Source organism: Petromyzon marinus, chromosome 23, assembly GCF_048934315.1.
Source record: "Petromyzon marinus isolate PM22_M1 ecotype Great Lakes invasive population chromosome 23, UKy_Petmar_22M1.pri1.0, whole genome shotgun sequence".
In the NCBI taxonomy this organism is placed as follows: domain Eukaryota; kingdom Metazoa; phylum Chordata; class Hyperoartia; order Petromyzontiformes; family Petromyzontidae; genus Petromyzon; species Petromyzon marinus.
The window spans coordinates 2,257,677-2,279,372 of record NC_133689.1 but is presented as its reverse complement, the minus strand read 5'-3'; the positions used below and the strand labels follow the sequence as shown (position 1 = coordinate 2,279,372).

Below are 21,696 nucleotides of genomic sequence, written 5' to 3'. Positions count from 1 at the left end.
CTGGCTGGGTGGTGCCGAGTCAAAAAAGGTTTGCTGAAGGGTTAGGGCGCTCATACCATCGATTCATTCCATCCATTCATACCATACATTTACACCATCTATTAATTACCATCCATTCTTACCATCCATTCATACCATACATTTACACCATCTATTAATTACCATCCATTCTTACCATCCATTCACACCATCTGGTCACACCATCTATTAATTCAATTGATTCCCTCGTCCGTCTACGAATGTGATTGATGTTATCAATTGATGTAATCAATTACACACATATTTAATAGTCAATCAACTGATTGAGTCACTCATTAAATGATTATTCCATTAACGGCTCATTAAATTATTAAATGTACTTATGCTTTCACAATCAATCAATGTATTAATTTACAAACCTGTTTACCAATTAATACACTCATTCACCCACATTCCCGTTCAATTTATGAATGAGTAAATCACTAATTATTTCATGAACGGCCTTATTTATTTACACACCAAATATAAATCTACTCATTCATTCAACCATCAATTTATGAATTCACTCACCTATCAATCACTTATTTATATATAACTAATTCACCTATTTAGACATTACATGCACTGATCTTTGAAGCCGGTATGTAACGATTAATCGATTTTTGTTCTCACGATTGATGTATCGAATTGTACATGCATTGATCGATTATTATTGATTCATATTTGCTACTTCTGACTTGTTTCTGATGAATCGTTGACTTTCGATTCGTACATACTTTACTGTTTTTGATAGCGTGGCCATACTTCACGGCAGTGCAGAGTCTGTATTCCTTCACACACGATACGCAGCTTGCATCTCATCTCAACACACTCTTATAGGGCGCACCCAATGGCACACGTCCCTGCGCCCGGCACAAGGTGACAGCACCCGACCTGCACAGACGTGAATCTGTCAGTAGGGGGTCATGATTCATTCGCCTAGGGCACCCCGAGGTGGCAGCTGTCTCTTTGCGGCACAAGGTAGACTCAAACCAGGCCCTGCAATGCCAATTAACAGGGGAGTTATTTTCCAAATGTGTACCGTGATTAATCCACGAAGGAAAGCATCACAACACAATCATCTTGTGGGCAATATAACAAACAGAATGCACAGGCAGATAGTGTTTGATTTCACGAAACTATCCCTTTACACAAACAAAATAAGTATTTTGTACACATCCTGTCAGCCACACGACCTTGTTGGAGTGTGCGCTTCCAGCAGCATTGGTCTAGGTCCCACATCTAAGAGAGAGGCATGTTGCCTACAAACAGCTGGGCAGTTCAGCAGCATTGCTTCAAGCAAAGCCTGACTGCTCATGAGACACTGCATTCCGAAACCCGTTCAGAGTCTTGCGTTGTGTTGAACCAATGCGGCTGAAATGATGCACGCTCCCAGTATGAAGTTCCGTACGGCTGATGGGATGAGCAAAACTAACTTTCGCTTTGTATGTGGAGACATAAATACATAGCTGGCAACCCATACGGTTTACCACGGATTCTGGTACAGGGAAATTGAGTTTGCAGGTCCATACGGCGTACAGCTGTTTCAATATGGGCAACCCCCCACCCCCCCATAATGTGTCTATTTGTGTTTCTCTCTTGTGATGGGACTTTGTAGGATGAACTTTGAGATTCATAAGGGCACGGGGTGACCAATAAGGTCTGAATTAGTCTGTAATAAGGTAGGGCACTGATACGGGGTTGACAGGTATGGAAATGAGGGCGAATTTTACTTATTTTATTTTGTAACACTATAAAAAAAATCGGACAATTTGCCGTATATCTCTTTCGCTTTTATAGAGTTATAAAACCCACTGTAGTCTGCGCTCCTTCGCCCGCAGGAACAGCGACACGACACGAAATCTCTGCCTCTCAGCCGAAGCCCTCTGACTCGTTGAGACCAGACCCTGCACACGAATACAACAATTAGCAGTCACGTAGGTGAAAATAAAATAACAAAAATAACAAAAAATCACGACGTTTCGGCCACAACACAAGCGGCCTTCATCAGGTGAACGGACGAGACTGTCTGGAGGACAGCGCTGGAGTGGTGGTTTGGTTACCTTTCCACTCCTATCGCAGCGCTGTCCTCCAGACAGTCTCGTCCCTTCACCTGATGAAGGCCGCTTGTGTTGTGGCCAAAACGTCGTGATTTTTTGTTATTTTATTTTCACCTACGTGACTTTACCCAATAGAACCAAAGAGTATGGATCCTAGCAGTCACGAAAGCATTAAATCTAGAATTAAACAATTAGCAGGTTCCGTGTCAGGTTTTTGATCGGCCCTATTCCGACGAAATTAACCCCCCACCAGAATATATATATTTTTTTGGTTTTACTTTGCAGGAGCTATTATTTGTGGACCAGGTCGCTTCTGAAACACAAGTCAATACCTCAAGTGGCCTCTCTACCTGTTAAGGATACCAAAAACATAGATTTGAAGCTTTCGTGACTGCAAGGATCCATACTCTTTGGTTCTATTCGGTAAAATCACGTAGGTAAAAAAAATGTTGTTTCATTTTTTACCTACTTGACTTTATCGAATAGAACCAAAGAGTACCAAAAACATAGTTTCGCTGTATTTGTATATTATTGGGTGATTTGGTTACCTTTCCACTCCTATCGTGGCTTTGTATTGTTTGTTCTTATAACGTTCTGATCCCCCCCCCTCTCCCGGCTACTGGCCAGCTATGAAAAAGAGCTTTATAGCTCATCGGATTCCTCCTGCAGGCTAAATGAACTATGAACTAAATAATTATTCTGAGAGTTTCAGACGGAGCCGATAATATAATTAGATTTTACAACACGGATAGGGACCATTGGCCAATGTTGTTGCCATCATTGGTCAATGCGGTAGTGGGGGGGGGGGCTCTGACCACTCACCGGGCGTTATTTGCCCATCACGTGACTAGCCGCAGCCACACCCCCCCCTCCCCTGCGCGATTCGGCATCGAGGGTCGCCGGTCCGCAGTGGGAATTTCAGTTCGGGTGTCACGGCCGGGGCTTGTGAATGAGGGGACGTAATTTAGTTGAGAGCAGTGAATAAACATTCGTCGTCGGGACAGCGTGAATATTTAATATCTCCGTGGGAGTTCAACATTGGGATCTGGTGTCGAGGGTAACGGGGCCGAGGAGCGCCGCGATGGTGTTTTATTTCGTGAGTAACGGTACGTGCGGCCTATTCGATTAGGCTGTGTCACGCTTATTGGTGTCCGAATCAATACGAAGCTAAATGACTAATACACGTCTTGTAACAGCAGTGACACTGAGGATAATGATACGGCGATCACGCAGGGATAGTTTTTTAAAAGACAATGCGCTGTAACGGTGCTGTAAATACTCGTACTGTAGTACAGTATATACAGTATATACTGTACTACATACGGTACTGTAATTTCACCATTACTGTGTTGTGTAAGATTGAAGGCAGACGATGCAGAAATAGTCCTAATCGAGGACACTAGCGTCCATTCGGCCGTTTTTATTTACATAGATTTGGGGGGGTGAGCGACTCGCTCTTACAATCACCAACATTTGCGTCTCGTCCATACAGTGCTAAGCTACCAACACTGCAAGCCACAGCACCCACTCGCTCTCACCCTTTGAACATTTCCCTGTATGGTTTAACAGAGGGAGGGGTCTACGGCAGCGAGCATTGGTGACTCAACCGTGCTGATGAGTCCTCATACGGACAAAACTGGTCCACAATTGTGTCTGCATCGCGTCTGCTGACAGTCGATGACATTTGCTCACATTTATTGTGATGGTGACCTAAGTCAAGAGGACCACAATGCACTTCTTAAGCCCATGCCAATCGTTGGGTTAGCATATGCACAGAGGCTGTGTTTTTTACACGTTTCTGTGTGTTGTTTGAAGTATTACCCTCCGCAGCAGGGCAGGTAGAGAAAGTGCTGCCCGCTAATTTATGGGCTGGAGGTAATTTGAAGGCATCTCAGAAGTAGTTCCGCTTTTGCATGCCATTTTCTAGTAGTAGGATAGGATGCACTGCTCTGCTAGTTCCAAATTGTTGCTTCTTCTCATCACATTACATCCACAGCACAATCACAATAAAACTGGTCGAAAAATAACTAAAGAAAAGTAATACGTACATTAATGACCATAACTTACCTTTTTTCACAGTTGGTTCAACACCATACACGATATACGTGGGCAAGGACAAGTACGAGAGTGAGTATCTGTTTGTGGCCATCCCTGTCCATCCTGAGAGCTGGGTGTCCAAGGAGTGCGGTGTCCAAGGAGTGCGTTGTCCTCCCGGGGATGTTAAGCTCGTTTCTTTTTTGTGTGCCACCCACCATCATTCAGTTAGTATCGCCAGTTGTGTCCCAGCAAGAGCATTGGAACGCCCGAAAAATTCCAAAGGTGTAATAACTACCAAAGGCAAGATTCCTCTACTCAAGACAATGACTCAACAATCCAGAGAGTGGGACCCCTTTTTATGAACTCAGCAACCTTAGTTCAATTCCTACCCACGGCCAACATTGGTCGTGAGTGGAGTCTGAAACGTTCCTGGGCTCTCCCTTACACGAACCCGCACTGACCAGCATGGTAAAGTTTAGTCAACCCCCATGACCAACGCGGGGAAGCCTTCAGCCATCAAGTAAACACTCATTAATTGATCGATAACACCTCGTATATAGAGGACTGTAGAGCTTGGACAATTGTTGGCTCTGGCTCGCCGCATTGCTGCCGTCCGGCTCGCTCCTCTTGAGTCGTTCTCCCTCTTCGAGACTGAGTGAATAGTGTGCGTGTTACAAGTTTACATTATTATACTTGTACTGACAAGGGACTGCAATTGTATTATTTCACGTATTGTATTTTCACATCTTATACAGGTTCATTTACAGCTTCAAATCCTTTTATGCCACAGATGAGGAGCTTATTAAATACGGCTGGCCTGAAGATGTTTGGTAAGAACACATGAAGGTGTTTAACGCTCCCATTTTCATCGTAACTTTATTTTTGTAAAGTCATAAAAAAATCAAATTCTACCAAACATATCACAGTGCCGTACTTGAAAGTGGCTTTTGGATGCAACAACAAATGCACACGCGATTATGGTAACACTACATTGATTCGGGGTTCCCCTTTTTCACTTGACTTTCCACACCACAGGTTTCACGTGGACAAGCTGTCTTCAGCACACGTGTATCTACGCCTGCAGAAGGTGAGCTCTTTTTCAAAAACTAATTTGAAATGTCTTCTTGGTTCTTTTGGTAAAGTCACGTAGAAAGGAAATAATAAAATAATAAAAATAAAAAATAAAAACTTCTCACGACGTTTCAGGCCACAACGCAAGTAGCCGTCCTCAGGTGAAGAAACAGAACTGCCGGAAAGACAGCGCTCCAATGAATCAGTCACGAAAGCTTTAATACGAAATTTAATTTGAAATGGTTTCCCTCTTAAAAGTAAAGAGAATATATAGCAGAAGGGCATTTGATGTGCTGCGGGGCAACGTTGCCTGCAGAGGTTAGAGATGAGCCGCAGTGACCGAGCACACAACGGTAAAACATAACGAAAACTAGGGTTATAATAAGATATTAAAACCAAGATGCACCATCGCGCTGATCGGCCGGATGTACAAAATCCTATCTTACAAAGTGGGAACCTATTTGCCATATTTTTTAAAAGTACATTTTCTAACCACAGGCCCGAAGGCTTAAAAATGCTCTAAACATCATGTGGCCAGAAAGTTAAATTCACGTTGCTTGAATTTAACTTGGTTATTATTATAAGAGCTTGGGGAAAAGAGACGCCGATGGGAATTCCAAAGTGGAGCAGTGTTAGAGAAGCAGCAGAAAGAGAAGTGTTGTGACCTGCAGTGTGGTGAGTGGGTGAGTGTATTAGTGAGAATGTGACCTGCAGTGCGGTTTGTGGTTGTTGAGCACCCATTGTGGGTGAGACGAAACAGTATTTTAGACCGAGTCCGTAACTGAGGTGGGATATAAATCCACGCTCGTGCATCAAGGCGCCACTGCACTTTGTAAACATTGCTTTGTCCCTTGCTCCCTCGCAGGGTCAGACCATGGATGACATCCCCACGGAGGTGCTCATCGATTGTGCTCAGCTCGTGAAGGCCAACAGCATCCAGGGTGAGTGGCCAATCAAGAAAGAGAGATATTTTAAGGCACCCTAACACTGCACGGGAGATGGAGCAGCAGTGGATATATGTACGTATGCATGTTGAACTTCTTTCGCACCGTACGTAGCAACCGTGCTAATTGGAAGTGTGGGGAAGGACAACTGATCACGGATCTGGGGATGATGAAAAATGTAATTAACGAACCCAGGCACTCCGTGGTTGCAGGGAATAAAATGAACAACATCGCCGTGGTCTACACGCCCTGGGGCAACTTGAAGAAGACGGCAGACATGGACGTGGGGCAAGTTGGCTTCCATAAGCAGAAGGAGGTGAGTGCGTGTGTGAGTACGTGGCGCTATCTATAGTCTGCTAAGGCTATACGGGGGATATTGGTCTTTGTGGTGCTATCTACAGGTAGCAGTAGTGTAGCGGTTAGCGCACTGCACTACGAACCCGGCAACTCCAGTTCGATTCCCGCTCACAGCCAACACCAGTGGCGATTATCTGAATGAGTCCTGGGTCTCCCCTAGTTCGACTCGGCCTCAAATGAGTACCTTGTGCGGTGTGTAGTAAACATCGCCACTGGAGAGACGAAGGCGGTCGGGCGTGGTGCTGGCCACCGATGCCCTAGTGTGCCATGGCGGCCTTCATCAGTGCTCGCTAACAGCACTCGCCCCAAAAGTAGTTTAAGGCTATATGGGTGAACTTTGTCTTTGGTGCTATCTGCAAGCTGTATCATGGGTGATCGCTTGAACGGAAGTTGAGAAACACTGATCAAGACTCATCATTATGATACTCATTAGCCCTTATCGGGTTTTCGGTGTCATGATAATCAGCATTATTGTCATAAGTCATCAATATCATCGTTATTGGCAACAGCCACCAACACCCGTGCCAATGCCCCATTGTTACCCACAATGCACAATGGTCTAGATAGTGATGGTGATAATGACAGTGATGGTCTTCTTGCTGTTGATGTAAAAGGTCACTACCCAAGTCGCTCAACTACGGTACTTGATCATCCCTAACTTCGTCTAGTTCACCCAGCCTTCTCACCGCACCTTCAGGCCGTCGTAAGGGACACTCATCATCAATGTGCATGGCTGTCACATGCGGTAGGGGTGGCGCACGTGCCAACACGGCGCCACGTCAACGTGCCTTCACTCCCATAGCTACGCACCGATTCTGTTGTGCCCGATCCAAGACAATATGGATATCTGGTGCCCGTGTACAGGACAATAACGACGAGGCTAATGACACTCACGATGATGTGTGGCAGGTGAGGACGGTGACCGTGGAGAAGCGCGTGAACGAGATCATGAACCGGCTGAACCGCACGCGGGATGAACGGCTCCCGGACCTGGCGAGCGAGCGCGAGGATAGGGACCGCGAGGAGCGCGGCGAGAAGAAGGCCCAGCTCCAGGAGCAGAAGCGCAACGAGAAGGAGGAGACGAGGAGGAAGAGGGAGCAGGAGGAGCTGCGGTACCACAGCTGACACCCTCCCGATACGATTTGCAAGGAATAATAATCGCGCACATGCATGGATTCCGTAAACCCTTTCAGATTGTCCGATTGACCTCGTCGCAAGTTTTCAATTGGTAATGATGGTGACGGATGACGGTATTTTCCGAGCCACACAGCAAGGTGGCATCACACGACATGGCGTAGGGCGATGGTGTCGCACCCAATTACGTCATAGCCATTTGCTCCCATGGATTATTCCTTTAACCCTAATATTTATAACTAAATTTTAGGCAACTGTTTTTATCAATTTGGTCAGAGTCCCTAATATCGACACAGCTTTTGACTAAATTATAGTTCATATTGGATTCTCTTTATGACACTTATCATGCCTCATCTACAGGCAGACGGACATAGCTAACGCAAAAATACTTTCATCATTCGTTGGAAAACGTCAATAACGTACAGCTGTCAATCCACTGTTGGATGCAGACGCCTCCAACCGTAACAATCATTGGGGTTGTTTGATCATACTTGACCATGCCAGTCAGTGCAGGTTGATGAAGGGGGGCGACCCAGGACCAGTTAGGATATCACGAGCTACTTAAGTTTATCCGTGGCAGGGAATGAAAGGTCGCCAATTCACTCGCAGTGCAGTGTGCGAACCACTGTGCCGCCACTCCACCCAACATTTGTACCACAATGTGAACTTGGGAAGCTTCTATATGCCGCCGCATCTCGAGGCGCTGTGCAGAAACTGGGCATGTTGTGTAGAGAGAGGGGCAGTCATAGGCAGGGGAGAAAATACTTGAGCCCAGACTTGAACGTGACAGGGAGTCAACAGCATGGTTTGATGGGGGAAGTAATATTTGTGGTTATTGCTGTAGAGCACCTGTTGTTGACACGCCGCTGATTATTTTTTTTCAGGAGCTATTCGGCACTCATGAAAGAAGAGAACATGACCTCAAACCAGGTAACGAACCGTTTTGTGATGAGAGCAAGTGCAGGCGTCAACTGGGACACCAGTCGTGCTATTGTATTGCAAGATGAGCCATACGCCTATTATCTAAATCACCTGGAATGCAGGTCTTGAAGACGCGAGCATGGTGTGCGATATCTTTTTGGCCGAAATGCTCACTCCGATTTCACTGGTTTATTATCGCTTAGTTTTAGGTATCGCTTTCAGCAGTTTTCTTGATTTTTCTATCGAGTATTTTTGTCATAGTAACACAAATTTTTACTTTAAACATTTTTTATTTATATTTGGGCATCTTTACAAGAGCTATTGTGACCGCTCTCTGACACAGATAAACGTGAGGACAACCGCCAATGCGTCGTGCTTTCAACCCGAGTTGGAACGCTTTGAAAAAGAGTGCATTTGTGAATGGTATTGCCGGGGAGATTAATATATTGTACCATTATTTACCCTAAAAAAGCTGAATATTTTGCAAAGCAGCATGGAGAGGTGGAACGCAAAGGATTTGAGGAACATGACGCAATTTTAGATGCATCATATCGGCCGTCAAAAGAGCGACCTTGGCTAGGCCACATCGTGAGAAGGGATGATAGGCCAGTGGTCGAGACTAACCAGAGGAGCAAACATGCGAGACGGGACGTCCACCGCAGAGATGGAGCGATGAAATCGTCTTGTTCGCTGGTGCCAGGTGGATCGTGGCTGGTTAGTGGGCATGACGAGGTGGACAGCATTGAAGCATGGGGGCTGGAGTTTGAGCGCTGGTGCTGTGTGAGCGAGAGGCAGGGTTGACGTTTTTGTTTCTCCTTCTGTCCAGGATGGAAACGACTCCGACGAGTTCATGTGACTTCCAGGAGTGCTGCAACCGGGAGCGTGGGACATTATGGGCAAGGAGGGAGCGGCAGTGGTTAGCGCACGCGCTTGCCTGCCTCACGGTGCGGTTTACTCGTGTGGTGGAAAGGGCTCAGCATCTGGGGCACCCGTGGGGGGTGAAATGTTCACTACCTCGCCATGTATGCAGGAGGTTTTGGGTTCAGTTCCGACCCTGGCACCTGTATATTTGGAGTTTGCATGTACTCCCCATGATCGCGTGGTTTTTCTCCTGGTCCTCCGGTTTTTCCCTCCACTTTTAGAAACATGCATTTTGGAGTATTTGGCTTTCATAAATTTCCACACGATAAGCCACTTGGGCAAACATTTTCCGCTAGGTCAGGTTTGAAATGAGCTATACAACTCGGTGGGCCTTACCTGGTCATTTTTTTTGTTTATAGTTTCATCTGAACTCAAAAGACACCTCGACCCAAAAAACCAACCAGCTGTTATCTACTGACTGCACACCCCTTGCCTCTGTGCGCCCCACGTTGGTGTGAAGGTTCGTTCATTAATAATGAGAAACACTTAAAAGTTTTAGCTCTTCCTCGACGTTTTGCCGGGTTGTGCCGCGTGTTCGGCTCGATGCCCGACGTTTCCGCCGCATGTGCCCGGGAGCTTCTTCAGAGTTCGGAAATTGCTTTGGCTCCTGCAGAAGCTCCCGAAAAGCGGAGCAAAACGTCGGGATGCCTTTGCCGAATGATGCGCGGCGCAATCTGAAACCTCGTCGTGAGAGCTGTACAGCACAGCGACAAAGAAAACCTACGCAGGTGTACTTCCCAAAAATAAATATTTAAGTGTTTAAAAGTCACGCGTAAAAGCATTCGCTAAATAAAATTATGGTCCAGCACACCAGCATCGGGATGTCAAGCAGGGCTTAAGCCGGCTCCGTCCAGGTAAATGGCCTGAAAATATCTCCTGACCCAGCACGCCACATCCAGGGTACCTCGCACTACGGCTGTGGCTGCTACTCGTCACGTGCCTACTCTAGTTTACCAGCGAGCTGGAAAATGTCAAGTGATAATTTAAACCCTTGCTGTCGGTGACGTTTTGCATCCGTTGATCTAACAGCATATGCCAGTGATGTCGCTGGATTACCATAATGATGTTCTTGACAATAACTGTAAAGCATTTTTGCTTGTTATTAAAGCCTCAACATGGAGTCATAACTCCCTTGGACACCCTGCCTAGGAATATACACGAGCCATTTGTTTTTGGGATTGCATTTTTATTCACGACCTTGCTAGCATTGAACCATTTACCCCCTTCCTAGCATTAAACCATTTACCCCCTTGTTTTGTACGTGTATCAGCATGACAGAAACACATTCTTGACACTTCCATTGATGTGCCAAACATGGTTAGTGCTGTCGTACCTAGGGCAGATATTTCATTCCGGGTCTGTCCAGGTCGGCGAGGTGGAAAATAATTCTGCACTTGGCACGGCACGCCCAGTGTACGTGTGGCTAAGGCTAGTCAACGGGGCCAGTCAGTCTACCAGTGACCCGGAAACGTTGTGAGAGGCGTGCTCGTAGAACTTCGCCAAACGTGTCCATCGAATTCCCGAAGCTGCTCGCATGATGTCTGCACTGCTTTGGCAAGCCTATGGGGTCTTTTTTTTTTTACATTTCCTATTTTGTCATGTTGCCCACCCTGTAGCGGCATCATGTAATGAGATAAATACTCCACGTGGAACTCTCGTAGAGTGGTACAACCCGGAGTGTTTAGTCAACAGCCCGCGGAAGCGGATACGGCAGAGCTACCTCGGAGAATCCTTCAAGTGGCCTGTCGTGCACACACTAGGAGACAGCATCGTCCCGCCTGCCCAGCTGCAGACAAATGTTCTTTGCATGGCACTCAAACTGATATTTTGAATCTCACAGCTGGTATATAGCCAAAATAAGGGCATAATCAAGTGGGTCCCATTTTATACTCAGACCACAGGAAACCGGCCGTCAGATGCCAAATGTGCTTTTTGGAAATATTTCCCCGTGTTTAAATGAGATGTATTTAAATCGACGTACATACGGTAGTGTACAATCGTTACATCGTTTTGGGTATTTTTTTGTACACGTTGAGATTTTCAAGTTGGTGACTTACTTGGCTGCTTTCTGTTTGGTCTTCTCGCGTGCATGTTTATGTTCGACGCTATCAGAGATAATTTTTACCTGTCGGCTTGGGATTTGGACGAACACTTGTCAAAGAGAGGAACATGCCTTAATTGCCGGATCGTTGGTCAGTGTGCACAAACTTGAAGTTAATCAATAAAATCAAACGTGAATTGCAGGTCTTCGTGATTTTGATTTCCGGAATAAAAGCCATCGTGTAAAGCATGTTCGTGAGTCGTGTGCCCATTGTCTACGTCAGGGGTGGGGCACATTTGCCTTCCCAGGGACCAAATAGGGCTTCTCAATACCTGTGGTAGCGGGCCACCTATTAACAAAGACACGCACAGTTCTGCCGCTACAAGAGGCCCCTAGCAGTGATATACACTCAGACTTTAATCTTTTCAGCTGGGTTAGGCCCCATTGTACGGTTGGCACCTCCCGATCACCACGGTTGGCAATGTACGGTGCAAAAGAAGTTCACCACTGAGCTAAGCTCTTTTTTTTTCCCAGGGAGAGCCACTGTCCAAGGGCGTCGGCAGGTTAGAGGACGTCGGAGTTACATAGAGTTGGCTATAAATCCATAGAGTTACAGAGAGATCCATACAGTTACACTGAGACCCAAAGTTGCAGATAGCCCAAGAAACGTCGGCAGTGGTGGTGGTTACAGAACATCGCAGGGTAGAGGGAATGTGCAAACTAACATGAAACCCACACTACAACTCGCTGTAAACAGGATAATAAATAGCGGTGCTCAAATACAAATCAAAAACACTCATTGGCATATTTGTGCAGGCAGCGGATCGGTTTCGCGTGTGGCCGCGTCAGCTGGTGGGAGGGTGCTTCGTGCTCATTGACATCCCACACGATCCAACCACACGCGCTCGCACACTCGCGCACTCCAACCCAGGTACACACAAGACGAGGACAAAGATCCCCCGTATAGCTGTTAGCAGACTTTTGGGGCAAGTGCTGTTAGCGAGCACCTATGAAGGCTGATGCGCTACGAGAGGGGGGGGGCAACACCAAGCCGTGTTTGTCTCCCGAGTGGCGATGTTTACACACTGTACCAGGTACTCATTTGAGGCTGAGTCGCCTTAGGGGAGGCCAGGACAGTTTCAGATAACCATCACTGTTGTTGGTGGCCAGGTTCGTCGGCGCGCTGTGCTAAGCGCTGCACCACCGCTCCCCCACAACACGTGGTGGACGTGTAACACGTGGTGGACGTGTAACACGTGGTGGACGTGTAACACGTGGTGGACGTGTAACACGTGGTGGACGTGTAACACGTGGTGGACGTGTAACACGTGGTGGACGTGTAACACGCGTCGCCCATCCCCAACTTACACCAACCAACCACTCCAGCGCAGTCCACGAGCAGTGAAATGGGGGTTAGGGGAGACGGGGGGAAGCTTCGCCCGAGCGGCTTAACCCACGTGGCTCGAGGGGGCTACGTGAGCCACGAGGCGGACCCCGGCGAGGCGGACCCCGGCGAGGCGGACCCCGGCGAGGCGGACCCCGGCGAGGCGGACCCCGGCGAGGCGGACCCCGGCGAGGCGGACCCCGGCGAGGCGGACCCCGGCGAGGCGGACCCCGGCGAGGCGGACCCCGGCGAGGCGGACCCCGGCGAGGCGGACCCCGGCGAGGCGGACCCCGGCGAGGCGGACCCCGGCGAGGCGGACCCCGGCGAGGCGGACCCCGGCGAGGCGGACCCCGGCGAGGCGGACCCCGGCGAGGCGGACCCCGGCGAGGCGGACCCCGGCGAGGCGGACCCCGGCGAGGCGGACCCCGGCGAGGCGGACCCCGGCGAGGCGGACCCCGGCGAGGCGGACCCCGGCGAGGCGGACCCCGGCGAGGCGGACCCCGGCGAGGCGGACCCCGGCGAGGCGGACCCCGGCGAGGCGGACCCCGGCGAGGCGGACCCCGGCGAGGCGGACCCCGGCGAGGCGGACCCCGGCGAGGCGGACCCCGGCGAGGCGGACCCCGGCGAGGCGGACCCCGGCGAGGCGGACCCCGGCGAGGCGGACCCCGGCGAGGCGGACCCCGGCGAGGCGGACCCCGGCGAGGCGGACCCCGGCGAGGCGGACCCCGGCGAGGCGGACCCCGGCGAGGCGGACCCCGGCGAGGCGGACCCCGGCGAGGCGGACCCCGGCGAGGCGGACCCCGGCGAGGCGGACCCCGGCGAGGCGGACCCCGGCGAGGCGGACCCCGGCGAGGCGGACCCCGGCGAGGCGGACCCCGGCGAGGCGGACCCCGGCGAGGCGGACCCCGGCGAGGCGGACCCCGGCGAGGCGGACCCCGGCGAGGCGGACCCCGGCGAGGCGGACCCCGGCGAGGCGGACCCCGGCGAGGCGGACCCCGGCGAGGCGGACCCCGGCGAGGCGGACCCCGGCGAGGCGGACCCTGGCGGGCCGTACAGCAGCAAGCACGCCGCACCGCCACTACCTCCTCCTCGCCCGGCGCGCAGCGACAGGACCTCTTCGGAGGTCACCCTCGTCACAATCTCGTCGTCGCATTTCCACCAGTGGCCTGGCGGCAGACGGGGAAACACGTTGGGGTATACAGGAGGTCGTGGGTTTGATCCCGACCCTGACGCCTGCTGTATATCTGGAGTTTGCGTGTTGTGAATCTTTCTCCGGGGTTTCCCTCCACATTTATAATCAACATGCATTTAGAGTATTTGGCCGCTTCTAAAAAAGAGCCATATAGCTCAGTGGACCTTACATGGTAAAACTAAAATAGTTTAGCTTAGACTCGCCAACCTTGATGAACCAGTTTAGCAGTGGGAAGAAGTGGCTGAAACAAGGATTCATACCCAGGCTTCCTCACCTGCACAGAAGAGAGTCTCCCCCCCCCACTCCCCATCCCCCCACTTCCCCCCCCCTACTTTCCTTACCCCCACCCCCCGTTCACCTGCATCCCAGTGCAGCCAGGACACATAATGGCCATCCCCATCCTCCTCCCAACGGGGCCTCGTCCACGATACGACTGCGCGGAGGTCGTAGTAGCCGCTGTTGTTGGAGCCCACGTCTGACAATTGGTTACAGAAAACATTCGCTGTTATAATAATAATAATAACACGAAGTAGGTCGTTTCCGCATATAAATATTACGATTGATGATTTATTTTTTTGTGCCAGGCTATGCACATTAATGATTTGGCCAAATTTGTGTGGTAAGACCGTCCACCACCCGACACAGCCAGGTGGTATTGTTTCAGCTCGCTCACTTGGTGAGTTGAAGAGCAATTATCACAACAACATGTGGCGATTAGATATACAGCGCGTCACTTACCGTCATCAAAGGAGCACTCGGATCCATCGTGACCCTCATCATCGTCGTCATTCGAGGCCGTGCTGCCCCAGGATCTGTCCTGAAGGAATTCACGGAGCGGAACGAGAATTAAGTTAAAAACAAGGACACGCGTTTTAGATTCAATCACTTTCCATGGCGCCCCACTTTGTACCTCTCATGTCTATATCCAGATTCATACAACTATTCTGGTCGCCTTGATGTCGTATGCTCTCCTTTCCGAATCATAATCGGTTCACTTTTGGGCGAGCCCACATCACGATCCGGCCAAATTTCTGTCGTAAGACCCCTCCACCACCTGACCTAGGCCAACAAATGACATTGTCACGTGGCGATAGTTACGGCGGCGGCCGCCGGCACCTGCTCGCCGTGCTTGCGGCGTCTGCGTTCCATCTCCTGGAGGCGCCTCCTGCCGGGCTTCAGCCGCTCGCGTAACGCCGGGCTGCACAGCTGCAGCGCGTCCACCCTCAGTGGGAAGGCCGCCTCCTGAAAAACAGAAACCCCCCGCAACCCGCACCCCGGGAGGTCGAGACAAGCAAATTATTTCAGGGCGGCGATGTTGGACCACCCTCGCAGAGGTTCACGCTTCCATTCTGGCAGGCCGCCCTGGTTGATTATAAACAACAAAAAAACAACCCCTACTGCTCATCGTCCGCTTCACAGACGACATTAAAGATCCCGTGACGTCAGTCGAATTGACCCGGTCATCGTGTGCCGGAGTCACGGTCCAACCACTGCCAATTTCGAAAAACGACACCGCTAAATCACTAAATTTGAGATGGCATGAATTTGCGATCATCCCCCCCTCGCCCCCCCCCCGCCCCAGACTGCGAAACCTCAGCTGAACCCGAACGGATTCTACGTGGCGACGGCGAGACACCGAGAGCACGGTCGGGATCATAACGTTAGGGGTGGGGTGGACAGGGCAACAAGAAAACTCTTAACACTTGCTGCACATCCCAGGGCGGGGGCCGGCACGGCCAAAGATGTCTGGGACACACCTGGAGGTGAGCGTCGTCGCCAGGGGAGCGAGACACGTGGACGCCCAGGTACGCGGGGAGGCGGACCACCCCGGCCTGTGGGTCAGAGGGCACGGTGGTCAGACGGAGGTGGATCTAGAAACCTCCCAGGGGGGTGGTGGTACCAAAATGTCAAGCTTTTAATAGAGGGCTCCTACATTTTTATGATTAAAACATGCAATGTATTTCTCTGATATCAATAAACTATACATTTTAGGGATATCGCGGCAGAATATGGCGTACGATGATATAGGATCATTATGCATAGGCTTACTTTCTAGTGGTAGTGCCTTACGCTGACAATCCCTACTCCAAGCCGGCATGGCAGTGTTTTGGAAAATATCGAGTGAGAGATTAAACGATTATTACACGGCTGACAAAACCAGGACCTTCAGTGTTGAGGGAAGACTTTTATAGACGTGCCAGGACGGCTTCCTACCACAACAAGAGGATCGATCCCTGGGAAACCAGGACAGGTGACAACCCTGCCGCTCACCCACCAGGTGGCAACCCTGCCGCTCACCCACCAGGTGGTAACCCTGCCGCTCACCTACCAGGTGGCAACCCTGCCGCTCACCCACCAGGTGGCAACCCTGCCGCTCACCCGCCAGGTGGCAACCCTGCCGCTCACCCACCAGGTGGTAACCCTGCCGCTCACCTACCAGGTGGCAACCCTGCCGCTCACCCACCAGGTGGCAACCATGCCGCTCACCTACCAGGTGGCAACCCTGCCGCTCACCCGCCAGGTGGCAACCCTGCCGCTCACCCACCAGTGCCAAGCAAGCCGAGAAGCCCAGCGCGGAGCCCGAGTCGCTTGTCGCACGGCGGAGCTCGATGAGAGACACCCGGGTCTCCCCCGTCTCCTGGGTCTCTCCATTGTGCCGGCTCTCTCCGTTTCTCTCGGTCCCTTTGACTTCTTGTGTCTTTCCATTCTCTGGGACTTCATTATTTCCCTGAGTTTCTCTCTTTCTCTGGGTCTCCCCTCTCTCCGCGGTATCTCCGTTGTTCTGGGTCACTCCATTGTCCCGGGTCTCTCCATTGTTTTGGGTCTCTCCATTGTTCTGGGTCTCTCCATTGTTCTGGGTTTCTCCATTTTCCCGGGTCTCTCCATTGTCCCGGGTCTCTCCATTGTTCTGGGTACTTCCATTGTACGGGGTCTCTCCACTCTCTCTGCTCTTTCCATTCTCCAGCGAATGCTGCGTCCTACCGACGTCACGGTCAAGGGTTGTGAACGGCACCGACTGTCCCATCAGTGAGTGGGATGCCACACGACTACCGCCCACGGCAAATGGTGGTGATCGCGATGCGGGTGACGAAAGGATATTTCTTCTTGTCCACCTTCACCCCGAAGAACTGTTCGACGAAGTTCAACTTTCCATCTCCGTCCACCCACACTTCCTGCGCGCAGTGAAAGATCGCGTGCCCCCAAGTCAGCACTCGACGCGCGCACGTTTATTGAGATAGCGAGATACAGAGAGAGATACAGTTAGAGAGATAGGCAGAGAGTGACACAGAGAGATAATGGAAAAATAGAGAAAGAGGGACAACACAGACACACATACAGAGAGAGAGACACACACGATGGAGACAGACAATACAAAATAGATGCGGGAAAGAGGCAGAGAGACAGACAGAGAGACACAAGGAGATACACAAAGACGTGGAGAGTAAACAGAGAGACAGGCGAATATAGAGAATCGATGGTTGCGCATTCAAGAAGGAGCAGCAGTACAATATCGCTACTGGGCGTGTCATCACATCTCGAGAATCCGAATCTGAGAAGTGAGCCTCAACCATCTCCCCCCATCTCCCGCCTTCAGCTTCTCCGACTTCTTCTGGCAGCGACCGCCGAGAAGGTGACAGAGGTCAGGTTGGATTACTCACCGGGTCCGCCCAGGCCGGATCTTCGACCTGCAGCGTCTCCCGCAGCAGCCGCAGCACTCGCGTCCAGCACTCGGCAACGTCCTGAGAGAGGGGGTGGCAGGGATGGGAGGGATGGGAATTATTGGAGGGATGCGAGGGAGTGGAAGGACGAGAGAGGTGGGAGGGATTGGAACGTTTGGAGCGATGGAAGGGTTGGAGAAATGTTAAATTTGGGAGGGCTTGGGAGAGATGCATTTATCATCATTAATGCATCCATCCAAAAAGACAAAGATCCCCCGTCTAGCTTCATCAGACTGTTGGGGCAAGTGCTGTAAGCGTGTCCCAATGAAGCCCGGCACGGCACACGATGTGGTGGGTGGCTAGCAACGCACGCCCGGCCGGCCAGTCGGCCGGCCGGCCGCCTCTGCCTCCCGAGTGGCGACATATACACACCGCAGCAGGTACTCACTTGAGGCTCACCCACCCACACTGCCACCCGCACCGATGCGCACAGTCCCACGGCCTTCACCTGCTGCAGGTGAAGGCCGTCGTGCCCCGTGCGCGCGAGGTCGGGCGCGGCGCGGTGCAGGGCCTTCCAGAGCGCGACGGGCGGCAGGGCCGGCGTGGGTCGCCCCTCGGTGGGGGAGCGGGGATGGACCGCATCGGCCGGATCGTCGGAGTCGGCGAGGGCGGCGTAGGGCCCCCGGGAGCCTCCCCGCGTCATCATGCGGTGCAGCTCCTGGGCCAGGCGAGACGGGGTCGACGAGGAGGAGGAGTCGACCGAGACGGCGGCGCGGGCCATTGAGTCGAAGAGGTCACGTAGCGCTGCTCGAGTGCGTCATGGAGAGAGAGGAGCACTTAGGAGACACACAAAGACAAAGGTCCCCCGTATAGCTTTAGCATACTGTTTGGGGCAAGTGCTGTTCGTGAGCACCTATGAAGGATGTCACGGAACAAAGGGGGTGGGTGGCCTTTGTTTACACTCCGCACCAGGTACTCATTTTCATTTGAGGCTGAGTCGACCTCGTGCATGCCCAGGACCGGCTCAGATATTCGCCACCGATGCTGTCGGTTTTGGAGCGCAGTGAGCTAACCACTGCGCCACCGCTCCCCGCTGACCGAGTGGAGTTCACCACCCTCTGACCTGCAGTGAAGGCCCCGGCAGCCTCTGTTCCCCCTCGCTTCGTCCGACGTTCCGTGAACCTGCAAAAGCCGCGGGAATATATTCACGATTATAACATCTCACGGCCAATCTTGTTGCTGCAGATGGTTCACGGTTCGAAGCAAGCAGGCCGCCCTGGTTAATACCGCGGTCTGCGTTAACCGTAGGCAATTGTGTGCCGGGATCGTAGTTCCAAATTTGGTTAGAAATTTTACACCGCAAAGTATTCAAAGGGGATTATACATGAAAGCAAACATTGCCCCCCTGCTGCAAATTAAATCTGGCAGGGCCCTCCTGCAAAATAATCATGAGACTCAGTGAGGCGTTCGTGGCTAGACAAGTGTAATGATAATAATGATGATGATGACCATGAACGATGCAGGGGAGTGATTGCACCGTGACGATGTTTCACACCGCAGTGGGGATATCCGGTCCCACGTGCTCCTAGCGAGCGCATCGCCACTGCGTGAGTGCACGTGTGGTGGTGCTGATACCGGAGAGGAGTGCGGTAACGTCACCGCCACTTAGTGGCTGTTTGTTCTTGTACGCGCATCTCACGGCTGCCTAGGTGAGTGCCGCCGCTCACCAGGTGAGAACCACCGCTCGCCCACATGGTGAGTACCACTGCTCACCTGGTGAATATTGCGCTCACCAGGTGAGGACCCGTGGCTCACCAGGTGAGTACCCCACCCGGTGAGTACCCGTCGCTGACCAGGTGAGTACCCGTGGCTCACCAGGTGAGTACCCGTGGCTCACCAGGTGAGTACCCGTTGCTCACCCGGTGAGTACCCGTGGCTCACCAGGTGAGTACCCCACCCGGTGAGTACCCGTGGCTCACCAGGTGAGTACCCGTGGCTCACCAGGTGAGTACCCGTTGCTCACCCGGTGAGTACCCGTGGCTCACCAGGTGAGTACCCCACCCGGTGAGTACCCGTGGCTCACCAGGTGAGTACCCGTGGCTCACCAGGTGAGTACCCGTTGCTCACCCGGTGAGTACCCGTGGCTCACCAGGTGATTACCCCACCCGGTGAGTACCGTCGCTCACCAGGTGAGTACCCGTGGCTTAACAGGTGAGTACCCCACCCGGTGAGTACCCGTCGCTCACCCGGCGAGTGCCGCTCGGAGCTCGGGGATGCTGCCCAGGCACTGCACGACGGCGCTCAGGTAGCAGCTCCTGCCCAGGTTCAGCAGCCCCACGGGTGGCGCCAGCTGACGGAAGCACACATTCACCATCACCACTACTATCACCACCACCCCCACCATCACCACCACCACCCCAAGCAGCCACTGCTGGATGGATGAAGAGCCTCGCCAATGCTCTGCTGCCACCGCCGCCGCCGTCCCTCGCGAATCCTGCGACGCAAAATCCCACCCAGCGCCTTGCGCGCGAGACGAGTTCGTCGCTCCATCTCCGTGGTGGACATCCTCTCTCGGATTGCGTTCCGTTCCACTTTGGGATCGGGGGGGAGGGGGACGGGTGAGCTGCGGTGTGCTCACCTGGTGAGCGGCGGTGCGCTCACCTGGTGCATTGTCTGCCCGTCTATGGGGCGACAGAGGCGCGTTGGTGTCGGGGTCACCGCCGGGTCTCACCGCAGAAGGGAGGTGCCCTCCTCGGGACATGTCCTCCGCAAACAGGGGCCGATCCGGTGGCACCAGGGGCAGCTCGTCCGTCGTGCCGACGAGCAGCACCGTCACACCCTGGGCACAGCGACAAAGATCGCCCGTAAAGCCTTCACGGACTGTTGGGGCAAGTGCTGCTAGCCAGTGGCGTCCATGAAGGCCGCCACGGCACACGAGGGAGTGGGTGGCCAGCACCACGCCCGACCGCCTCTGTCGTCCCCAATGCTGATGTTTACACACCGCACCTCGGGCTGAGGTCCAGGACCGGTTCAGATAATCCGTCACTGGTGTTGGCTGTGAGAGGGAATCGAACTCGGAACGCCGGGTTCGTAGCGCAGTGCGCTAACCGTTCCACCACCACTCCCCACACACCCTGGGAACACGCACAGATCTGCGCGTGTGTGTGTTTAGAACAGCGAAAGGCTCGCAATCAGAAGCCAGCGAGATCAACTCCTGGTTTGGGTGGTGGGGGGGGAGGTGACTCAGCCCATCATATCTATTGGGTCGATAAAATAGTACCACTTAGTAGGGAAGTCAACAGTGGTTATAGTATGGATATCATTGTCCCCATCATGGGAACATGAAATCTCCACCACTATAAACGGGAGATAAGTACCAATGCCTCAATAATAATTTCAACAGGAAATGGCTTTGACACTGGATGGTGGTGGCAAGATATGGTGATTCCATGTTCCCACAGGGGGGGAGGCCTTTGGCCCAGTAGTGGGAGGTCATTGGCTAAGAAAGAGCGAGTTGATCCTGAGAACCGAGTCTTCCCGAGATGTTAACTACCTCGCCTGGTATGCAGGCGAGGTAGTTCGATCCCAACCCTGACGCCTGCTGCTTTATATTTGGAGTTTGCGCGTCTCTCTCTCTCTGTGGTCGCGTGTAATTTTCTCTCCAGCTGTTCCCTCTACGTCTACAAAGCAACGCGTTTAGAGTATTTGGCTGCTATATATTTTCACACGACCAGCCACTTCGTTGGGCTATTGTTTGTGGCCAAGTCACTTGTGAAGAGGAGCTGCATAGCTCAGCGGGCCTTACCTGGTAAAATCAAAACAGTTGGTTTTGTTTTAATCGTTGAGACTCGATCGAGACTCCAAGTGAGAGAACGTGCGTGATGGTGACGTGCGAGGGCTGTGATGGGCCCACGTTGACTCACATCTCTGAGCTTCAATATCCCCCAGCTGTGGTCC

At 52.1% G+C, this 21,696-nt stretch overlaps 1 protein-coding gene across 4 annotated transcripts; it reads left to right on the top strand.

Moving 5' to 3' along the window:
• Positions 1-2,957: 2,957 nt before the first annotated feature.
• Positions 2,958-11,706, top strand: CCDC25 (coiled-coil domain containing 25). 4 transcript variants are annotated; one of them, XM_032959372.2, is made up of 9 exons: positions 2,958-3,184; positions 4,158-4,205; positions 4,906-4,945; positions 5,151-5,202; positions 6,052-6,127; positions 6,343-6,446; positions 7,397-7,599; positions 8,506-8,551; positions 9,369-11,706. In XM_032959372.2, exons 1-9 carry the CDS (start codon positions 3,160-3,162, stop codon positions 9,396-9,398), a joined length of 624 nt encoding a protein of 207 aa, XP_032815263.1. In that variant the 5' UTR covers positions 2,958-3,159; the 3' UTR covers positions 9,399-11,706. The 4 variants fall into 4 exon arrangements, with proteins under 4 accessions (XP_032815263.1, XP_032815265.1, XP_032815266.1 ...); XM_032959374.2 differs by having other exon boundaries at positions 2,960-3,174; XM_032959375.2 differs by having other exon boundaries at positions 2,960-3,174; positions 4,906-4,961.
• The last annotated feature ends 9,990 nt before the right edge of the window (positions 11,707-21,696 follow it).